The 19,731-nt window shown below is 37.1% G+C and overlaps 1 protein-coding gene across 1 annotated transcript in view; it reads right to left on the bottom strand.

Annotated features, from left to right (window-relative positions):
• Myh15 (myosin heavy chain 15) overlaps positions 1-19,731 on the bottom strand; it is a 119,995-nt gene that overhangs the window by 85,155 nt on the left and 15,109 nt on the right. Inside the window, 8 exon segments of the mRNA XM_090330959.1 lie at positions 4,363-4,529; positions 5,372-5,525; positions 9,141-9,259; positions 14,770-14,908; positions 16,100-16,202; positions 18,941-19,029; positions 19,031-19,041; positions 19,136-19,199. Coding sequence (XP_090187085.1) covers positions 4,363-4,529; positions 5,372-5,525; positions 9,141-9,259; positions 14,770-14,908; positions 16,100-16,202; positions 18,941-19,029; positions 19,031-19,041; positions 19,136-19,199 — 846 coding nt within the window.

Genomic DNA, 19,731 nt, shown 5'->3' with positions numbered 1-19,731 from the left:
ATGCTTTTCACTGCATTAATATTACATATAATAGTTTAAGTGCATTTTTACATTTATTTGACTTACAAGTCTTTTATTTGCCTGCTTACTTCTTAAAGGTGAGAGGTTTTCAGGTTTTTTTAGAATACAAGCTGTTGTTTCCGCAGTGCTTTATTCAAAAACTTATATACAATTTGGTATAATTAAGGCACAGCACTATATTAGCATTGACAAAAGTGTCATGAAAATAAAGCACGGGCTCAGGTATCCTCTCCTGTCACAACCACTCCATTCAGCCGCTTCGGACAGGGGCTAGGTATAGTGGCTGCTGATTCCTGAGACGGTTTTCAATTCCTGGTCAGTCTGTGGAATTATTCAGACAAACTGATCACATTCTCCTATAAGAACCTGGATCACCTCCCCTCTCTGGTACTACACAGATGACTTCTCCTAGCTTCTTCTTACTTGCTCTTTTCTGAGGGCTCCCATATGATACAGGGTTATCTAACTATCCCTGGAGTATCTAACTATCCTTGAACATCAGAAGATTTAAGACTCATGAGATCATGATTTTTATCTACCCAGTAATACATATCACATATTTAATCATATCATGTTCCTACAGCCTGGGGCCAGGAATCCTCTTTCACCGAAGGAGTGAAGAGAAAGTAATCAAGTACTGAATTAGCACATTTACTTGTTTGCTTAATTAAAAAGTAATAAAATATCTTGGTTCAAAGATGTCTCATTAATTACATCAGAATTCCTTAAGGGCCAGGATGATTCTTCTAGGGTTTGCATTCCTCATCAACACTAGCATAGCAGGTCTTGAGCTAACTAAAATCATAGGAGTCCTCAGGTAATTTCTTGACAGATGAGCCCTGACTTATGTTTAGCCATGAAAACTTTGGAGTTCTGTAACCTGAACTATTTTGTCTATGATCAGCAATAAGACTAACACTAACAGTTGACAAAAAAAGATAAAGTCATGTACTTAAAGAAAATATTCATTATAATTTGGGCCCTTGTGGTTCAAACCTATAATCCTAGCAACACAGAAAACCCAGATTGAGGACTAAGTTTCAAATCCAGACCCCACAGAAATGTCAGTGAGATTATCACCAAAATAACTAGGCAAAAGCTGGGTAGGAGACATGGCTCAAATAATAGAATACAAGCCATGAGCAAGCCATCCAAATATCGTGAGTTCTGAGTCTAAGCTTATAACTGTGTGTATATGTATTCACTAGATATTAGTGTGAATAAAAATAGCAAAATTAGCACATTCAAGAAGCTCTTTTTAGAAGGTAACCATACTTACATAATGCTGAGATGCTGCTAAGGTTTTCAATATTTTAAAACTGTACTTGGAGGGGCCGGGAGTTTGGCCTAGTGGTAGAGTGCTTGCCTAGCATGCACGAAGACTGGGGTTCAATTCCTCAGTACCACATACATAGAAAAAAGCCAGATGTGTGCTGAGGCTCAAGTGGTAGAGCTCTAGCCTTGAGAAAGTCCAAGGACAGGGTTCATGCCCTGAGCTCAAGCCCAGGACTGGCAAAAAAAAAAAAAAAACTATACTTGGAAAATTTGGTACATTTCACAAGTAAAATTTAAAATTCCTGCCATCTTGATGCAATTAAGCAATTCAAAATTAGTCACAAAAATATTTATTCCAAGTCAACAAAATGAGGAAAATAATTTGATCTTTCAAGTAATACTTTGGACTCAGTCTATATAATAAATTCCAAAGTGAATTTTCTCTTGAAGCCAGTACAATTCCAAAATGTTATGCTCATTCTAATCGGGAGAGGGATTTTCCTAAAGGGCTGAGTTACTGAAGGAGACACATGACCTTTTAAGGTATACTGAAATAATGAGAGGCTTTGAAATATGTAATAATGTATATATTTAAGAAACAACAGATATATTAATTCCTTGTTAATAATAATATCATTTCTGTTGGCACAAACAAGTTCTTGTAATCCTACATGAAGAACTTAAATGTAAATGTAAATTAAGTTCTCAACTAGAATCCTGAAGTCATGAAATATGTCACAAAATAAATGTGAACTCAACCATAATACACACATGTATGTGCAAATATATGTATATGAGTGTGTGTGTGTGTGTGTATGTGTGTGTGCAAGGAGGTCTCTGTAAACTTGAGGATCAAGTTGAGTTAAAATTTGACAAATGATGTTAAATCTTTTATTTCAATATGAAATAAGCTTTTTACACAGTTAAAATATGAAACTTTTACATGGGCTTCTCTACAACAACATAATATTATATAATATATATATTTAACAATACAATTAATTAGATAATACATTGTATATTATATATTATATTATTAATATGTCATATAGCCACAGGTATATATACATATATTATACATGTGTATGTATATATATGTATGTGTGTATACATATATACAATATTGTGTGTATATATAATACAACCCTAGGTACTCAAGAGATAGCCATCAAGGAGAGCATGGTGTGAGGCCAGCTATGTCAAAAAGTTAGTGAGACTCTATCTCAACATAAATGCCAGGGATTGTGGTCTTCTCATACCAGCTGTATGGGATGTCTAAGTAGGAGTTCAGTTCAGGGAGGAAAAATGCAAAACTCAACCTGAAAAATACAGCTGTAGGGGAAGAGAGGGAAAGTGAGGGGAGGGGAAGAAGGGAAGGAAAGAAATTTGCTTTCCCATATGTACACAGAGGGTATGCATGCAATAAGACATTTTTGTACACATTGATTTATCTTACTTGTTTAAAACATTAATACTTAACATGATTCATTCAATTTTAAGGACTAAGTCTGATTATTAATACTAGCTAGAAGTTTTCTTCATAGAGTCCAAATCAACATAATAGATCTTTTCGAGCTATTGAATTTTTTCAAGAGAGTTTTTTGTCTGATCTGAAGTTCTTAGAAATTGTTCACTGCAACTAAAGTCCTATCTTTGCCTTTTATCACCTGGTCAGTATATTTTCTCATTTCATCAAATCAGGAGGAAATACAACAGGAAATTACAACCATGTTGTTACTGCACAACGAGAAAAATTGAAGCTTGCATAAATGAGGTGATAGCTTTCAGGTCAACTCAAAATCAATACCATTTACACATCTATCATGATATGAACAATTTCTACACCTCTCTTTTCTCTTTGAAAATAGTACCTTGCAAGCAGATATGACAGTACCAAAGCAAGCAGATATGACAGGTAACAATTTCCAAATTTTAAATCTGCATTTTTGAATACCTCTAGATCTCTGTTGCTTTCCTAATCTGAAAACTACAGCTTTTAGAATGCATACAACATTTACGACAACAAAGTTGTTAATTATTATAATTATTTTCATCAACTCATAGTGTACTCATTATCATTGTGATTTTTTGCTCAATGTACTCCCAATGATCCCAATAAGTTCATGAGCTATAAATATAAATACAGCGTATATGTACTGTCTGCTTCTTTTAGGAATAGTTAACTGAGATGAACATTTTGTTTTATTTAAAGCTTAATAAAGAAAATAGGTAGACTGATAAAATCTGAGTCTTGTAATACACAATGAGAGGTCCACTCTAGCTCCATCTTGAGACGATTATTGAGAATCATATCTGACAATATGGCCAGAGGACTTTTAGAAAGCTAAATCTTCCCAGACCTGTCACCAAAGTCTGTTGTAGTTTCTGATTACACAAAGAGAGATATGTTACTGCTACCATTGTACCATGGACAAAGCTACAGAAGAGACCACACAGAAATCCTCCAGAAAACCCTTCCAAGTATGTAGACATTGCTGTACTCAGAAAGTATACACTGAAACTATTTTTCTAATAAGCTATGCAACACTGTCACAAATCACTTAAACTGACTGGTACTTGTCCAATTAAGTGAACAAACTAAATCCAACAAGATAGTGGCCTGGAGGATTTATGGGGATTGTTTGTTTGCATTCTTATTTGCCAGCTTTCCTTATGCTTCTTGGGTTTATTCCTTCATTTTTTGTTAAGCCCTACAGAACACATATTTTCAGCTTTATGTTTTCTAGTCCACATTCAAGAGCCTGGCCATTTATAATCTTGACAAGTAGAAGCCATTCATAAGCTACAAATGGACAGTGACAGACTGAAGGAGACATGATGGAATAGGGTAAATGACATGACAGTTTAACTAGGATGCCATGCGTGTTGCATAAAAAGACCACAAAAACAAACAAACAAAAAAATGCACATCTTTCCAGCCCCATTTCCCAACATCTACCAGAGGCTCATCCTGACATGAATCAACATGGTAAGTAAAGACAATGCTCCTTAAATGAAAATGGATAAAAAGGAAAACCACCACCACAACAAAAATCCATCTATTACGTTCTCAGTGAGATCCAGGCAGGATTGCAAATCCAGACCAAAGTCAATGGTTACCCAGTCAATACTTTCTTTCCTGTATTCCTCTTGCTCCAGAATAAACATATGCTAATTGAAATACTGTTGTAATTTTTCATTTGTAAAGTTAATGCTAACGCAAGGCTATTAATCTTCAAAGGAAGGTAGAAGAAGAAGCAAAAATGAAACAGAGGTTCAACGACAAGAATACACAATAAAAAGAAAATTTTATCACAATCATATGATGTCAAATAGACCTAACCAGTAACATTTTCAACTAAATTTTTGTTTCCCTCAGCCATATCTACAAATTAGAGTATTACTATAAAATAAGAGATTTTTACTTGAAGTTTACTAAAGATCACCTCCAATTCACCTTTACTTAATACTAAGAAATTAAATTCTTTTTTAATTTATTATTTTATTTAATTTTTTATTGTATAGAGGGGCTACAGTTACATTTACCAGGTAGTAGGTGCATTACTTCTTACACATTGATACCCTTTATCATGTTTTTGTTCCCTTTTCCTTTCCCCCACCCCCTCCCAATCATCTTGATTTCCCCCCTTCCCTTTCCTATTTCAAACAAAAAAAAATGTATGTACAATACACCAGGTAACAAAGTCAGATACAGTAACAACATGAGATTAACCAAAGGGTAAAAAAAGAAGAGAAATATAGTACATTAAGAACAACAATCACACAAGATAAAGCTCTTGTTTCCATATCCTAAAGGACCTTTCATTTTGTCTCATCCTATATGACCTTATATACCTAGGTTTTGAGCTATTGTAATCCTCTGTTAGGTAAGAAATTAAATTCTTAATAGTAATTACATTAAAAATAAATAATTATCACTAACTGTAGTTCAGACAACTCGTATGGTTTTAACATAATGATTCTTAACATGTTTTCACCATATTTTGACATGTTCCTGTCACATTTTCTAATCCCCTTGTCAGCTTACCTTAAATTTTACTCTTACCACATCTACTTACATCAAGGGTTTCAAAACCAGTGATATCAAGAATGCCAATGAAGAACTGTCTGAACAGCTAGGTGTCTAAAGCCTTGTTCATCTGTTCCACCAGCCACATAAACATTCATTCATATACTGAGTTTGATAGCGACCCAACAGCCTAGATTACCTAGAAATCAGATTGAAGATGTTGCTTTGCTCTGACAGCAGTGTCCGTTGTCACTGTGTACATTCTCTATCATCACATACCTTCCATTCAACTCAGGGTGTATTTATTGAGCTGTGGTTTGGGGGCAATCTGTTGGTTGCAATGAGGGAAAGGAAAGAAAGAAGCAAGGTAGGGAGACAAAAAGGCATTGAAGAGAAGAGTAAAAGAAAGTATTCAGCTAGTTTCCTAAAAAGTACGGGTGAGAGAAATCATATTCCTCTTAATAAAGGGCTCCATCTAATAGGAGAGGACATGATAACGTAATCTTGTTCTGCAGAATCCTACCCTAGACCAGCATTAGTATTACCTGGGAGTTCATGTAAAATTACTCATTCTCAGGCCTAACCCCTCGCTGAATCAGATTCTGTAATCTAATTGCTTCCTATTGATCTTCTTTACTTGAGCCTACTTTAGTCAGGTTTCTGTGACTTTACCTGTCTACCTTCAATCTGCCTAGCCCAATTACACAAAAAATTCTTCTAGGTCACTTTATGGGAATTCTCATACCATTGATATCTGATGATGTTTCTCATCTCCAAAGATAATATTCTTAGCCTGCCATTAGCAAGAAATCTGTTCGACCAGTTTAGCAACCATCTCCCTACCTTTCACGCTTTCTCTTTGTAATCCACTACCAATCTCTTTCTGCTCTTGGCTAATAAATCCTCGTTTGTCCTGGTCGCGTTTGGAGCTCAGCCCAATATCCCTCTACTGTTTCGTTAGACCTGAATAGCATCTGTCTTGTCATTTTAACAAAGTGTCTGAATAATCCTTTCTTTACCACTATGTGCAATCAAGTCTGAAAGTATTTCGTAGAGTAGATCAGAATCATTCATTCTTTGTTCTGGTGCAACTGCTGATTTCTGATGAATTTGATAATCATAGTTAAGCAACCTTCCTCTCTGGGAGACAGTATCTTCATCCAAGTAGTAATCTTTTTTTAACATTTTTATTATCTTTAAGTAGTTGTTCAAAGGAGTTGTCATTCAATAAAGTAATTATGAAAATGGTGGTTCTTGCAACATTCTCACCCGCGGATGAGTACTGGCTTTCACTCCTCAATATACAAGTTCTCTTTGCAGCCTTCATCTTCACCTCCCTGAATGGACAATAGCCTTTTGGACCACCATTCTGACTCAGGCTCTCCTACTGTCCAAATAAGGCTACATAGTCTCACCCTAAAGGCCATGCCAAAGGTTCTCAGCTACCTTTCTAGGGAGAGCTCCAAACTAAGTGCCTGACTGATGCTGTGTAAAGGCAGATCCTGCTCCCATAATGTAAAGTGCTAAGGTAGAGGCAACACTTCCCACAGACTCAAGTGGGAGTGAATTTCAACTAGAGACTCCCCAAGCTTGGAAACAATGTTTCCCAGCACAGAACATGTCCAACAGGCCTCCACAGCCATCCTACCCAGGAGAGACAGAGAGTAAGCAGGCAACAAGGCCAGTTGTTGTCCAGTGTGATTTAGTTGTGAGTCATTCACTCTTTGATTGTTTATTATGAGTCATTTCCACACTAATTCGTAAGCCGTATGGCATCTACTTTTTATTATTGGCATCAAGAGCACATGATACAAATAAAGTGTCAGGAGTGATTTTCACCATCTGTAACACTGAGGAAATCATTCTGTCTACAAACGTCTGTTTGAAACCCAAAAAAAGCTCACGATTAACTTGCTCACACACCCCCCCCCCTTTTAGTTTCCCTAAATACTCAAGAAGTCAGAGTGGAGAGAAGCTTTTTGATACTTGCAGAAAGAAATACAGGAAGAAAACCTGAAGATGCAAAGAGCAGAGTGTGTACTGAGTGAATTAAGAAGACCATAGATCATTATACTTTTCACTAAGCAATCATTTCAACCTTTTCTTCACTCTCTGTGGAAGATGGAGATTGAATCTATTCCTCTACTTTTTAGGAGCTAAATGGACTCATTTCTTAGTTATTTTTTAAATAACCTCACAGAAGACTGATTCCGAGCTATCACGCAAGATAGAAAATAACAACAGAATAACAGAAAATAAATAGCCAAACAGTCAAAATTTTAACTAGTTTGATACCTTTCTCATCTGTCATAAAAACAATAGAAAAATGTGAGATATCCACACCCCAACAATTCATAGAACAGCACTCAATACCAGTATTCAATACGTTAGTCCATATCTCCTTTCTGGTTATTATTTCTCATCTTCTTCTAGTTTTTACTATCTATCTCTATCACTTTGAGCAATTAATCTTACAGTCTCTGTGAAACAAACAGTAAAAGTCTTGTTATCAGAGGGAATAGGGTACAACATGAAAACCACCTGAGACAGTATCCATAGTAGGTACTAATTATTGTTATTGTGTAATCACTACTAATTGCAACTTTATATCAGCTTGTTTCTTCTAGATAGTACTATAACTCTCATGGAATCATAAAATACTAAACCTGAAGGATCTTACTTCTTCATCATTAGGCATAGTGTTCTCAACTTGGGAGGAAAGCTTTTTGAAAATGTGAAGAACAGACAGGCACTGCTGGCTCATGCCTATAATCCTAAATGAAATCTGAGGATTGTAGTTCAAAAGCAGCCCAGGCAAAAAAGCCCAGGAGATTCTTATGTCCAATTAACTACCAAAAAGTTAAAAAAAAAAAAAAAAAGAGCTAGAAATTCAGCTGTGGCTCAAGTGGTCGAGTGCTAGCCTTGAGTACAAAATCTTAAAGATCTTGACTTTCAGTCCCTGAGTTCAATCCACAAAACCAGAACCCTCTCTCCCTGCCCCCCACACAAAGACAATATAAAGACTATTGAAGGGTGTAAAGGGTATGGGAGAATTCTACTGGCATTTAGTACCTGTGGTACAGGCATAGCAAACATCTACAAGTTACGGATGATTCTCATCCATGAAAAACCATCCCATCCCAGATGATAAAAGCCTCTCCACTGAGGAAACAGATTAGAACTAGCGCTAGACCTAAGCTTCATGAAGAATGGTAGAACTACAGGAATGTTCATCTTTTACACTGACCATCAAGAGAGCATATATATCTGTATTCCTAGTTGCAGATTGTCTTTACAAGGTTGGTAAAGTTCCTAAGAAAGGGTTAATAGTGTATTTTTCTCGCGATCTCCAGGAGGGGGAGAGAGGGAAAAAGGACAGGATATAGGAACAGAGGTGGTTTTGTTTGTTTGTTTGCTTGCTTGCTTGTTTTTCTAATATTGATAATGATGCTTCATTGGTTCTGTTATGACACAGGCTGGAGTAGTAAGCAGTCCCTTAGAACACAATATGAAAGAGATGAATGTTTGATTTCAGCTTTGAAATGGCTGAACAACCAGTATATGATCACAAGTGAAAGGTTCACCCACATCTGCAAAGCGAATTTTTACTTAAGAAAAGCTGTCAAAACATGCATTTCAAGATAGAAAGATTTAATTCAGAAACGTTTCTACAGTGTGCATCATAGGTAAAAATGTATTTGTAATGCTTGCCACAGTAGCAATCTTCTGGATTACAACTGCTGACATTGATGAAAATAGGCAAGTATGATATTGTTGAAGGTAGAATCATAGTGCCCTTGAGATAGCACCTTACCTGTTGTATGTTTTGACTTTTCGTGACGAATTCATTGCCAACTTTGATTCTAGGACAGATCAAGCCATTCACCAGCTCAGAGGAGTTAATGCCCATGAGGAATGAGGCTTTTTCAGCACCTGGTTATAATAAAGGAAGAAAGATAAGAAGGGAAGAAGAGAAAAGAGTGCTTAAAAAAGAAAAATGATCTTTAAAATTTCATTCTATTAGCCGGATACAGTGGCTCAGGCTTGTAATCCTAGCTACTCAGGAGGCTGAGATCTGAGGATCATGGTTCAAAGCCAGCCCTCAGCACTAAGATTCTTATCTCCAGTTAATATCTAGGAAATGGAAAATGGGGCTGTGGTAGCCTGGAGCAGAAGAGCTCAGGGGACAGTGCCCAGGCCCAGAGTTAGAGCCCCATGACACACACACACACACACACACACACACACACACACACACACATTCTGTTGCCAGGCCTGGTGGCACACACTTGTAATCCTAGCTTTTCAGGAGGCTGAGATCTGAGGATCACAGTTCAAAGCCAGCCTGGCACAGAATTTTGTGAGATTCTTATCTGCAATTAACCACCAGAAACTGGAAGTAGTGTTGTGGCTCAATTGGTTGCATGATGGCCTTGAGCTGAAAAACTCAGGGACAGCGGCCAGGCCCCATGACTGACAAAAAAAAAAAGAATTCACTCTATTGTACACAAACACATTATTCAGTGGATGAAAGTGCGGTGTGTGTAGACTGACATAATAAGATAGATCATGGCTTCTAAAAAAATGATTGAATCCTAAGTATTTTGTAGGTGTAAATTTTAACCACATTGAAATGTCATTTTATATCTACTCAGAATGCATATAATAAAAAGGTACAGATAATAACAAGTTTGGGTGAGCACCTGGAGAAACTGAGGCCTTGTTTACAGTGCAGTCTTCAGACAAAATGGTTCGGCAATTACACAGAGTTTAAACACAGAGTTATTGTTGTATCCAGCAATTTCACCCTTAGGTATATATCTAGGATAAATAAAAACATGTATTTAGATAAACCATGTAGCAAAGTTCCTAGCCGCAATATGCAGAGTATTCAAAGAGTAGAGGAAATACCCATCAACTCACAAGTAAATAAAATGTGATATATTCATGTAAGGGTTTATATTCAGTCAGAAAACTGAATGAAGAATGATGTATGGTCACATAGCCAAAACTTGAAAACATTATGGTAATGGAAAAATACCCAGAATATAACATTATAAGAGTTTCATTTATGCAAACTGTCCAGAATGAGCAAATTTAGAGATAAAAAGTAACTTTGTAGGGCCAGGAGTTTGGCCTAGTGGTAGAGTGCTTGCCTACCATGCAGGAAGACATGGGTTTTATTCCTCAATACCTCATACATAGAAAAAGCCAGAACTGGTGCTCTAGTTCAAGTGGTAGAGTACTAGCCTTGAGAAAGCCCAAAGACAGTGCTCAGGCCCTGAGTTCAAGACCCAGGAATGGCAAAAAATGAAAATAAATAAAAAATAAAATAACTTTGTGGCATGAGAGTCTGAAAGTGAAAAAAAATAAGTACTAATGGCTACAAGGTTTCAAAGGGAAGATGAACTAATACAAAGTGATTTGCAGGTGATGGCTGCAAAACCTTGGGCATATACTAAAAGCATCTGATTACATACTTTAAAAGCATAGTTTGTGAATTATATCTCAAACTTTGAAAAAACTTATGTCTGGAAAGAACCTATGTTTTTAAAAGAACCATATTGCCCTCTTAAAAATGATGAGTCTGAAAGACATGGAAATTTTTCCTTTTTCTTACTATCTTTTTTCCACTTCTATATATATGCTTATAGATTCTTACATGCAACAGGAACTTCAGCCATGATAATGAAGTACCAATCCATAGAAGTCAGGACACTTTGCCTGTTAACTATCAAACCCTTCCCCCCCGCTTTTTTTTTCCTGTTTAAGTAAGCTTACTCCACAGTGCCCTCTGCTGTTCACTTATACTGTATGCATTCCATAAAGCTATTCCATGAAAGATGGACAAAAGAATAAATGCCAAAGGAAAATGTAAGTAGGCATATATTCCATTAGAAGTTAAAAAATGACAGCACCAGAAAAAATATTACAGTCAAAAGGTTGTAAACGTAGTTCAAATTGTCCATTATTTCAGATATTGAACAAAATGACTATCACATTCATCAGGAAAGTCTCTGCTGTGTCCTCTGTTTTAAATTAGACCTGATATACTTATATATCTGATACAGTAAATCTTCAAATGTCTTACAAAAGTAGGTAATACATTCTTTCTTCACCTCTCTCTCTCTCCCCCTCCTCCCTCCCTCCCTCTCTCTCCCCCTCTCTCTCACATACACCCACATTACACACATATACACATACAGTTTTCAGGACCATAATCATCAAGAAAAAATGTGCTTTCATCAGAAAGAATGACATTCATAAGGAAATGAAAACAATTGAAGAAAAATTATATTAAGCAAAATAAGCCAGACTCAAAGAAACATAGGTTGTTGAGTGGTTTCCTTCATATGTAATAATTAGTATTTGCATATAAATTCTACACGTAAACCTAATTGATAGTCAAAGACCAAAAATTATACTTGGATGTGATCAATTAAACAGGAATCTAAACATTCACATAGTGAAACCAAAGGAGGACAGTCTTAGGAGAGGATCACAAAGGCTCGATGGATATGTGGTGCAAATGATCACATAAAATGATGACTATTGAAATGCACTCCAAGAAATGGAAACAAGAGGTTTTTTATTGTACTGTTTTCTTGTATCTGTGGGTTGAAATTTCTTTTGTTTTCTCCCCTTTAATTGTTGGGCTTTTTTTAAAAAAATTCTGTACCACCCTTAGTCTTTTAAGTTTTTCTTATTTGGAGAGGTAAAGGGAAGCACAGAAATGTTGGAATGAAGGGTGAACTAACACAGCAGTGATATACTAAACATGTTGGAAATGAACTGTACAATTTAGGAGGCTAAGGGGTCTGGTGGGGGGAAAGTGGGAGAAAATGAGGGAGGGGGTAACACTACTCAAAAATGCACTCGTGGGCTGGGAGTTTGGCCTAGTGGTAACGTGCTTGCCTAGCATGCACGAAGACCTCGGTACCACATACATAGAAAAAAAGCCGAAAATGGTGCTGAGGCTCAAGGGTAGAGCTCTAGCCTTGAAAAAGTCCAAGGATAGTGCTCAGGCCCTGAGCTTAAGTCCAGGACTGCCAAAAAAAAAAAGGCACTCATTATTTGATTTATGTAAATGTAACCTGCATCACTTTTACAATAAAAAATAAAAAGAAAAAAAGATTAAAGAAAAACCAATTATAACAACACCAAAGCCATTTGTCTTAGCCATCTCAGTGTCTATTGTGTAGGTGCTTACGATATTCACAGAGTTAAGACCCATTTAAATGTCTGACTTGCTTCTAAAGTAAAATCAATATATATTATACATACATAGTTTAGAATAGTTAATTTGCATTGGTAATGGTTTGGGTATTTGGTTGACATGAATCCTTTCAAAATGTAAAGCATATTTGAGAAAACAGTTGGAAAATCAGTGGGAGAGAGTGGGGAGGGAGAGGGAGAGGGAGGAAGAGAAAGAGAACAAACATGTTTGTTCTAGGTTGAGATGCATTTGCTAAACATGCCAGAGTTAGAAAGTAAAACATGAACTTTTTTCAAATCGAAAACTACTGGGTCAGAATTATAGACTCTGAACTGAAAGACACTAGAAAGCATTTAAACCCATGTGAAAAGATTTAAGAGAAGAAGAAATAAAAATGTACCTGGCCAATCTGAATGAAGACAAGTATTAATTGACCAAATGAAAAATGAACAGTTCCATAGCATTTGTCCAGGCCAAAAAATTAAAATTAAAAAATGGAGAAGCATTTGATTATTTTAAGGTATAGAAGTATTTTGATGGATTACACAGTTGTTAACAACCCCAAATAGTAGCTTGCTGTGTCCAAGGTAGGTTTTATGCATCCTTTCTTCTAGTATTGGGTTTAGCCCTTTGAATCATATTTTATCTACAAACAAAAGAAACCCAAATTCTCTGTATCTCACTTTACGCTTTGGGGGAAGAAGCACTAATGTTACAGATTATTTCTCATCTACTCTAGAGAACACTGAACATTTAGATTATGGTCATCTATCTTCAAATTGTCCTAAATATTTACTCATCTATCTTCAATTTGTTGTAAAGATTTACATTACAATCACATATTTACTTTGGAGTTTTTTCTTGAGGTGATAGTTGTCATCATGTGCAAAAAAAAGAACCTTTACTTTGTTGTGTTCTAAGTGTTTAAAAATTGGACAATGAAAGTGTGAAAATAGTGTAATTGTATACATGAATATCCACTCATCTTGGTGATGCTACTGTAAACTTAGCAATGTCTGTACAAACATATTCATGGTGTTGCAAAAGTGGCTTTATGAAATTTCCACCAAGAAAAATCAATTCCCTCAAGTTCTTGTGAATAAACACATTCTATTTTGATTAGGATTACAGTAAAAAAAATATATATGGGAAAAAATAATTAGGACTTAACTGTAGATCTTAATTAAACGGCATGATCTTAAACGGAAGAGGTAACATTTGGTTATAGCAATAGTTCTCAAATACTGTTTCCAGAATATGCTGGAGAGCCAAGAACAGAGCTTCAGGTAAACTCACTGAAACTCATCAGGCATATAAGATTACCCAGGTAATTCTAATACACAGAAAAGTTTGAACCAAACCTTTTTACCACAATGGTCTTAGGCCTTTCTTCCTCAGGTCCCTATCCTCCCAAACAATACAGAGATTTGAATTCAAGGCCTCATATTTGCTTGGCTTGCTTACACAACTGATGACCTACCAGTAAAACAAACTGGAATCAAAAGGAGGAACTACATGATTCCACTTTCTTAAGGTACCTAGAGTAGCCAAATTGATAAAAATCTGAACAGTAGAAGAGTACACAAATATATATATATATATATATTTCTTTTGCAAGTCAGGAGGCTGAAGTCTAGAGGGTCAGAGTTCAAAGCCAGAGATAGAACAGTCCCCAAGATTCCACTCCAACCCCAAATAACCAGCAAAATGCTAGCCTGGAAGTATGGTTTAAATACCAGGCAGGAGAGAGCAAGCCAAGTAAGCACAAAGTCTCTGAGTTCCCAGCAAAACAGTTTTTAAAAGAATATATATTTCTTCATATGAAAAACAACAGGAAAAAGTTTCATCCTGATAAGTTTTGAAGTTCCGAGGGTATTCATCCACACCTCCGTATGATACCCATCGCGCTCAATAATTCTCACCCATTTCTTACTTTCTCAATAGGGCATGTGCTAAAGGCAGACAGTCTATGTTCTCATCCAGCTTGCTTCAGCCAAGTGAAATTTGCTGTTTTTGTCCATTATTAACCAGCACATTTCTTACTGTGTGCTATAAAGTCACTCCATTCGAGTGATGCTGACCACACCTACTGTAATCAGCAATCAGTAGAGGCTGCTTTGACTAACTTCAGTATTTTTCGAAACCCAAGAGATCAAATCAATTGCAAAGAAAAGCCAGGGATGTTTTTTCTTTAACAGAATCTTAAGCTATGGCTTCAATTTCTTACTTTATGTGCCATCTGCTTCCAGTTGCTCTTCTCTGGGTTTCTGTTTAAACTTCATGTTTCCTAAGTGCATGATGGCTCCGATGAGTTTATAGAGTGCACACTTCTCATCAAGAAGAAAGCCCAAGCTGTCCATGGCTTGCTGTGAAAGGAGAAACAGATGGGCATGTCTTCTTTTGCCTGCTGTTAGCACTAACCCCCTCCCTTCTGTGTGCCACATGTATGTAGTGTCCTTCACTAGAATGGAGACTGGCTGGAAAGAGAACTTGAGCTCCACAGACCCCAGGGTGACAGCTCTGCTCAAAGCAATGCAAACAGCTTCTGTTAGCACTTGGTCATCAGTAGTTTGCTTATCCTTTTAAAAGAGAATCATGGAGGCACAAGACTTGTCTGGTTCCAAGACAAGTCATATTAGGACTAGACTTAAACACCTTACTTCTAACTCCTCTTCTTTCCAGCAACAGATCCCTACCTGGCTATATGAGATCAATTACTTTGCATTTTTTGTTTATGGGAGGAAATACTCTTATCTGCTGAGTGAGTTGTCCCTGTGATCCTATCGGGTCTCCTGATTTTATTACTGAACATGCTCAGTTCCAAGTCTGCTAAGAGGAAGTGCTTAAGTAAAGCTAGTTCACCCTAGCATCACTTCTGTAAGACAGGCATTCCCATACACCTGAAGAGAGTGACAATGCTTGTGACTGTTCTGTGAGTTCTTTCAGAATATGTATCATATTCATATGCCATAAAACCCATACTCTGTACTTAATTATTTCAATTCAAAGACTCTAGTATGAATTGAGCCTGATACACAGAAATAATATTTACCTACAAAGATATCCATAGGGGTGATGGAAACTGAAGATTTTAGACTAATTAAAGGAAAATGACACAGTAAGTCATAAGACAAATATATGATAAAATACTGAGTATCTAGTTAATTCTTTTTTGAAAAGTTTGCAATAATAGATGAGATTTTGTAAATAATCTGTCAAATAGCATATGCAGTATATTATGAATTTTTAAATAGCAACAAAACGATACCCACACAGATTGGATCACAAATAGATTAAAAATATAATGAAGATTGTAGAAGATATATGTAAACACTTCGCCATTGTGTTGAAATTTCTTTCTCCGTTTCTGTGATTCCAAAAGCACTCTACTGACAATGCATACTTTTACAGTATAAGTGAATTTTGGACAGAAGTAGTCTTCCATTGCTAGGGAAGCAAAGTCAGTTTCTCAGGTCCCTTAAGAGCAAAGCTCTATGAAGTTTTCTTCCATATTACTGTCACCACCAAAGTTTGCTTTGACAATTAACAGGCCTTACTTCTGTAGCCAGCAATTGCTCAGTGTCTTGAGGGCTGTCCACAGCAGCCACCCCACGGGAACAAATGTGAACATCAGAGGGATTCAGGGCAACAGGAGCATATCTACAGTAGAAAGCAATCATCAAACATCATTAGCAAAACATACAAAGCCTGAGAAAAGAATTGACCAGCGTTCACAGTTTACTTCACAGCTTATCACATACTTGCAAACAAGCCAACATAAATCCATCTTCTAGATCCAAACCTGTAAATCAACTTTTGCCTTCTATTGACTTGTCAGTTAGGTGCCAATACCTCTCAAGAGAAGAAACAGGCTGACCAAACCAAAAAACAGATTGCAACACTTGAATTGGGGAGCGTGGAGGAGAGGGAAGATAAAAAGCAAAACCAAACAAAATCACAACAATAAAAAAATATGATGTATGTTGCCCAAAGTTGGAAAACAGAGCAGGGGATGAGGACTCATGGATAAGGAGCAGGAGAGGAGGGAGACGGGGAGGGAGGGAGAGAGGGAGAGAGAGGAAGAGAGAAGGAAAGTGAGGGAGGGAGGGAGGGAGGGAGAGGAAGGGAGAAAGAAAGGGAAAAGAAAAGAAAATGAAAAAGAAAGAAAAGTTTTGTGAAATTACAAGTAAATCAGACCTGAGCTACAAAGACAAGTCACAGACTGACCCTGGGCCAGCACCTAACAAGTGTGGTGATTATATCACACTCTCCTACTTCAGAGTCTGAGTCTGTCTTTCCAGGGATCCACAAATAAGCCACTCCTAGACACGCGATGTGATCCACTTTATCAGGAAATGCAATGCAGGCCAGAGCCAAGGCAGGCTGTCAGTAGCTCATCAGCAACTGACTTGGCAGGATTCATTAACCTTTGACTGCCCATTTGTTCCCAAAGATTTTTTTTATGCTGGTCTTCTTTTGTATGCTGGTCTTCTTTTGTTCACTCCTCACTAAAATGCAAATCTGCTACGTTGAAAAGCAAATCTCAGAAAAGAAGAAATTGTGTGTGCAGGAATGTTCACAACTTTATTTTGTAAGAAGCTACACATCTTCACCAGTTGATTCAGTAAACAAAACTGTCACATATTCATACAATGGACTGTAATCCCCCAAGTATGAATTCCAGCATGGAAGAGGAGGAGGTGGATGGAAGAAGGAAGAGAAGGAAGAAGAAAAGAGGGAGAAGGAGGAGAAGGAAATAGGTTATAGAGGGTACTGACAAGGTGAGTTTTAGCCATGCTTAGAAAACATGTCAGCATTAACTGAGGGCAAAGAAAAGGATTTCATGGCTATGTTCAAATTAATGAACTTTGACCTCAAAGTAACACATCACTTTTTTTTCCTGCTCTTTATTTCTCTGATTCTGGGGCTTGAATTCAGAGTTTGGACGCTGTACCTGAGCTTCTTTTGCTCAAGACTAACACTCTCCTATTTGAATCACAGTGCCACTTCCAGCTTTTTCTGAGTTCTTTATTGGAGATAAGAATCTCACAGATTTTTCTGCTTAGGCTGGCCTCAAATTGAGATTCTCAGATCTCAGCCTACTGTATAGCCAGGATTACAGGCATTAGCTGTCAGTGCCTACTAGCTACTTAATCCTATTTTAATATGTTTCCCAATGATATTAGAGGCTAAAGAACAAATAGCTTGACAATACCTAATTTACACCAGCAGATGTCACCAAGTACACAATAATCAATCTGAGCAACCCTAAAATCTCAGCAAGATGAATGAATTCAAGATATGCCTGAATTATCTACAGCAGTACACTATTAAATGTCGCCCACATATTTGCGTTCACAGGTGGTTCCTAAATTAGGCTCTCTGTGTAAGATGCCCTGCACAGCATTAGCAGACCATGTCAAGAATATGAAGATGTGTAAGGAGACAATGACTTATACTGTAAGCCATGCTGTTGGGAGGCAGACATCTGGAATATTTCAATTCCTCCAGTCCAGTCTGGGCAAAAAGTTCAACCAATCTGATATTGCAACCAAAATCTGGTAATAGTAATACACACCTACCCCCATCTACCTGGGAGGATTAAATCAGGAGGCTTGCCTTTCTGGGCCAGCCAAGGGAAAAACATTTACAAAACTCCATAACTAGAGTGGGGTAGAACATATACACCTGTCATCCCCATCCCAATTATGGCAAGAAACTTAAATAAGAGATGATGATCCAGGCCGGCCACGGCAACAAGTGATATTAAATAAATAAACCCAAGCCAAAGGGTCTAAAGGCCTGATTCAAGTGGTAGAGTGCCTAGCTAGAAAGCACAAAGCCTTGAATTAAAATCCCAATAATACCAAAAAAAGAAGAAGAAGAAAAGGATTTAAGAATGTTAGGCATTATTAAAAGAAGGGAAAAAAACTGCGTACACATCCTCTATGGCTTTAAATAACTATCTAATTTGTAGGTTTTTACTTTTGGTGACAGCACTTAGGAGTTGAAGTCTAGGTGGTGAAAACACTGCCATATTTAAATTAGCTATTAATTTGCTGGTCCATGTCTACACCCCAGCCCATACCCACTGTCATGGCAGGCAGCATTTTTGTCTTCTCAATGGGTTATCTCAAATGCAATTTAATCAGCTTTGCTTCTGTTCTATCAATGAGTTTGCATTACTAGCTCTTTGTGACAAGATCTGGCAGTGCTGTATGATCTGGCACCTGCCTTCCACCTATCCTACCCCACCGTCATATCACCAACAATGGCCATTTGCTATTCTAAGAGCTAACAAAATACATTTAGCCAAGAGATGTGCTAAAATAGCACTTTTTAAGCCCTGGTCTTTCTCCTTTTTTGTTCTAGAATGACACAATTCTAGAACCTTATACGTACCATGAAGTTCTTTTTTTCCAGCTATCATTTGATAGAATATGTGAAAGTTTCTCTCACCCATCTGCTGGTAAGTCAGCCGGGATTTTTTCAAGCAAATCTGGATGGTAGAAGATGAATACAGATTCAAGCTTAGTTAGAAGTTCTTATAAAACTTAGAAGAAAAGTGGTCAGATAGTACATGGGTTACTCACAGATCTCGATGTCTGCAGATGAAAGCACACCTCTGGCATCAAAGTGTAGCCTGATGAATTTTCCCTGGGTGGATGAAGAACACAGTCTCCTATTCAAACTTTCTAAACAGGTGCAGTGACTTCACTATATACATAACACATGACTAATTTCCCAAAAGATTGGAACATGATCTACAACCTAGGTTTTGAGACAAGTTGGTACCTGTTGTTGTGTAGAGAGAGCTAGACTGAATGTTTAGATTAATTGCAATCCTCAGATCTATGTCCACATCTGCCTTTTACTAACTCTACATGCTTGAACATTCATGTGCACTCTATAAAATCTCTCTGGACCTCAAAAAATTTGCCTAAAAAATGATTATCTGCTCAGAAGATTCCAACAGTCATTCACTGAGCATCTGTTCCTATCCAGGAAACCTGCTAGACACTGGGGGTACCACATGAGGAAATTCAGGCATGGTTCCCATCCTCATGAAGTACATATTCTAGAGAGTAAGTGGCTTTTGTGACAGCTCTCAGACAGGAACATCTGGTATGCTTTGAATTCAAAAGCAAAGCAACTATTTTGCAGCCGAGCAAGTAAGATAAAATGAAGC

The sequence above is a fragment of the Megascapheus bottae genome, chromosome 1 (assembly GCF_031878675.1).
Source record: "Megascapheus bottae isolate mThoBot1 chromosome 1, mThoBot2.hap1, whole genome shotgun sequence".
Taxonomy (NCBI): Eukaryota; Metazoa; Chordata; class Mammalia; order Rodentia; family Geomyidae; genus Megascapheus; species Megascapheus bottae.
This window is presented reverse-complemented; position numbering and strand designations above follow the sequence as displayed.